At 39.0% G+C, this 4,372-nt stretch overlaps 1 protein-coding gene across 1 annotated transcript; it reads right to left on the bottom strand.

Annotated features, from left to right (window-relative positions):
* Positions 1-66: 66 nt before the first annotated feature.
* LOC118756944 (uncharacterized protein K02A2.6-like) lies at positions 67-4,290 on the bottom strand. Its single transcript, XM_036491674.1, has one exon. The coding sequence runs from the start codon at positions 4,288-4,290 to the stop codon at positions 67-69; it is 4,224 nt and encodes a 1,407-aa protein (XP_036347567.1).
* Positions 4,291-4,372: the final 82 nt, after the last annotated feature.

Genomic DNA, 4,372 nt, shown 5'->3' with positions numbered 1-4,372 from the left:
TGCAAATCCTAAGGCTGATAGTACATCTAGGTTGAAGTTATAACAGTTCTCCCCCGCTAATGAGAGTTATGTTAAGTCATAATCGCGGAGATGTGCAGGTTTATTGCGTATTCGTGCAGGTCTTTGACTCGACTGTTCCGGATTTTGAGCAGTTGACGATTGGGTTGGCTGCTCTGGAGTTCGAGGTAATGTTTCTGTATGTCTTTCAGATTCTGTATCGTTCGATTCTGAATTAGATTGAGATCCAGTTTCGACTTGTTGAAAATTGTACTGGCTATTCCTATGATTTTGTTGGTCTGCTGGGTCGGAAATCGTATTTGAAGTACTTCCCCGGGTATTACCTATGTCAGGAACATCTTGAGCGAACCTGACTTTCCGCTGTTGAACTTTTGTGACCTTTAGTTGATCTATATGGCGTTTTAAGGTGTAGCCGTCATCTAGTTTAATAATGTAGTGAAGTTGACCTAGCTTTCGTTGTACAGTACCTGTTTTCCAAATTGTTTTGCTGTTTTGTGTATATAACGCTTGTACTCTCTCTCCCTCGCTAATATGGCGCACACCTGGTATAGAATCCGTTACTTTATTATGTGTTATTGGTTTTAGCGCGTCTAATCGAATCCGTATACGTCTTTTTAGGTAAAGTTCTGCTGGGCTCATACCATTACTAAGAGGAATTGCTCGGTATATTTGTAAAATGTCATTGACTTTTTGGCGTAGTGGTCCTGGTTCTGTTGACATAGCTTTTAACTTCCTTTTAAGTGTTTGAACATTTCGCTCGGCAAGACCATTCGTACTCGGGTGCCCTGGTGCTATGAGCTTCTGGTAAATTCCATTTTTGCTGCAGTATGATTTGAAATGTGCGCTCGTAAAAATAGTTGCGTTGTCAGAAACCATGATCGACGGATATCCATGAGTAGCGAAAATATCCGATAGAAGGTTAATTGTGGATTGGGTTGTTGGAGCATCCCGTATAACTCGAAATTCTGCCCATCTAGACTTTGCATCCACGACCACAAGAAAATGATTATCCTGGAATGGTCCGGCGTAATCTATATGTATTCTTTCCCAATTTTCTTTTGGTTCCTCCCAGTGGTGCAGTGGAGCTTTCGCCGGTTTGTTTTGAACTTGAACACATGGTTCGCATGATCGTACTGTCCGTTCTATATCACGGTCAATACCTTTCCAGATACAATATCTTCTGGCGAGTTGCTTCATTTTGGTAACGCCTGGGTGAGTGCGATGTAATTCTTGAAGAACATTTTGCTGTAGGCTTTTTGGAATCACTACCCGTTGACCCTTAAAAATAATGCCGTTATTGAGCATATACGTACCTTCGTCGTTCCCGTTCATCATGTTGGTTAAGATGTTTGAAAGTTCGGGATCTTTTGCGGTTTCCGATGCTAGGATTTCTGAATTTATGTATTCGCTGGATATTTCAAAGATAGATAACAAACATAGTTCATTTATCTCTTCATTTATTACTTTGTCCGTGCAATGATTTCCTGGAATTTGCGTTGCTCTGGATAGACAATCTGCATTAGTATTTTCGGATCCTTTTTTGTAGATTACTTCGTAATTAAAGCTCGACAGGAATTCGGCGTATCGCAGAAGTCTGGCAGATGTTATAGCTGGCATTTTATTGTGCTGTTGAAAAATTCTTGTAAGCGGGCGATTATCGGTGACAAGCTGGAATTTTCTTCCATAGACATACATAAAAAAATGATTTATACTGAATATTATTGCTAATGCCTCGCGATCTAGTTGGCTATAGTTCCTTTCTGCTGCAGTCAGTGATCTGGAAGCGAAGGCAACGGGATGTTCAATGCCGTTTATTGTATGGGAGAGCACCCCTGCTATACCTGTTGGGCTAGCATCGCAAGCAATGACTACTGGAAGTTCCGGATTAAAAGGTCTGAGTACCTGATCGCTACTAATTATGCTTTTGAGTTTGATGAAAGCGGCTTCGCAATTGGAAGACCACTGAAACTGTTTTTCTTTCTGGAGTAGTTGACGTAGTAGGTAAGTTATGGACGATAGGTTTGGAATAAATCTCGAATAATATGTTACCATGCCTAGAAATCTTCTGACATCATCGACTGTTTTTGGACGAGCCATGTTTACAATTGTTTCGACTTTAGACGGTGACTTTGAAATTTGGTTAAATTGTACGACATGCCCTAGGTATTCTACGCGAGTTTTCAGAAACGAGCATTTGCTTTTATTCAAGTGTAAGTCATATTTCTTTAAGCGTTTAAGACATTCGACTAGATTTTGTTTACATTCAGCTTCTGTAGACCCGTGTACCAAAATATCATCGAAGTAGGACATGGTTTTGTTTAAACCCGATAAAAGTTGCTCTATTATACGATTGAATTCTGACGGTGCTGTTTTTATGCCGAATGAGAGTCTATTCATCCTATATGTTCCCTTATGGGTCGAGATTGTTTGAATTTCACTGGATTCTGGATTTACCCTTATGTGTAAATATGCCTTATAGAGATCGAGACGACAAAAATATTTTGACCCTTTTAGGCTATTCAAAATTTCATCGATTCTGCGTATTGGGTAATTAGCTGCTACTAGTTGTGGATTAACCCCTGGTTTATAGTCGACGCATAGTCTAACTTTTCCATCTGGCTTCGGGACAATTACTAGTGGAGAACCCCAGTCGCTCCTTTCACATTTTGAAATAATGCCGGAAGCTTCTAATTCTTCTAATTCTTTTTCGACGGAGTCTCTCAATGCGTACGGAACTTCACGCTCCTTATAAAAAACTGGCTTAGAACCTTTTCGCAGCTGCAATGTGATTTCAATTTCAGGGACACATCCTACTCTTTCTTCAAAAACTTCGGGAAACTCATTAATAATATCAGATATTGAATTATGATTTTGTGCATTGACTTTATTTATGTTGTGTACGCGATGCTTATCGACTTGCTGAAGATTGATGTTTAGGTGTCGAATCCAAACTCGGCCTAACAGTGCATCATATTCATCAGGGACAACATACATTTCTTCGTCGGATATACTATTATTGAATTTTACCCTTACCTTGACTTTGCCATCGGGAACAATGATATTCTTCGTATATGAACGGAAAGCAACACTTGAAGGTTGTAGTTGCTCGTTTATCTGGAGTTGATTGAATTGGTTCCTTGGTATAAGGGTAAACCCGACGCCTGAATCGACCTCGAATTGTTGTTTTCGCCCATTTAATTCAACAGTGACATAATACTTATCAACATCACTGTAACTATGTTGATTCGAAAAAATATCTATAATGCGATTAATGCCATATATTTGATGAATTGATTCCTCGGTATCCTCTGATTTGACATTTGCGTTCTTTGTAGACTTCATTAATGTAGTGATGCATACTTGCTGTACATGGCCTCTTTTACCACAGGAGTTACATTTTAGGTTTTTTGCGTTGGTACGGCACTGCTTCGTTTTGTGGTTGTCTCGTCCACACCGTATACATAAATTATCTATACCAAGCTCTTTGTAATTTACCTTTGATTTTGCTCGTGCCTGCGGTTTTGAATGGCGGCTGGAAGAATGGCTTCTTCCACGATTCTGCTTTCTGCTTACAATTTTATTTACGTCACTAGTGCTATGCTTCGCGTTAATTTCCCGGCTATCTATTTTTGATGCTTCTAGCGATAAAGACTTTTGTACAATTTTATCAAAGTCAGTTTCTTCTGATTGAAGTATTTGCTCCCGTATTGTATTGTCAAATATACCTCGAATAAACTGTGCTCGTAGAAAAATGTTTGAAATATCGGCCTTACAATTGCACGACGACAGAAAATTGCATTCATTAATATCGCGCTTCAATAACGCTACGTATTCCGCAATTGTTTGGCCTTCATTTTGATATGTTGACAAGACCCTATGTTGACTTACTAGAATGTTCCTTTTCGGGCAAAGATGTGCTTCTAATTTTTCAATTATGTCTTTGTATTCGACTTCATTAAGTGACTTCGGGGCAATTAGCGACACAATCAATTTGAAATGTACAGAGCCAATTGAATTAATTAACATTTGATGGCATAGTACTTTGTTTGTAAAAACGCCTTTCATTGTTAAGTAATTCTCGAACCTTTGCCGGTATAACCTAAAATTTTCTTTTGTAGCATCGAAGTGTTCAAAAGGCGGTAAGAGCATTTGGAATGGCTGACTGCCTTGTTGTTGTTGCTGATTGTTCGTATTTGTGCTTATTTGACGCAATAAATTTTGTTGCGCTTTGTTGAATGCTTCTAGCATTTGTGAAAATTGAGTAGCATCCATTTTTGCTATTTTTCCCTTGTTTTACTCGTCGCCACTTTTTATAATCTGGAGTTGGATGTAAATTGAAAGAGCACGCGGTTTC

This window comes from Rhagoletis pomonella, unplaced genomic scaffold (genome assembly GCF_013731165.1).
Source record: "Rhagoletis pomonella isolate Grant_MI unplaced genomic scaffold, Rhpom_1.0 Rhpom_scaffold_13149, whole genome shotgun sequence".
Lineage (NCBI taxonomy): Eukaryota > Metazoa > Arthropoda > Insecta > Diptera > Tephritidae > Rhagoletis > Rhagoletis pomonella.
This window is presented reverse-complemented; position numbering and strand designations above follow the sequence as displayed.

Coding starts and splice junctions, on each gene's coding strand:
- LOC118756944 (XM_036491674.1), bottom strand. CDS start 4,290: ATGGATGCTACTCAATTTTCACAAATGCTAGAAGCATTCAACAAAGCG.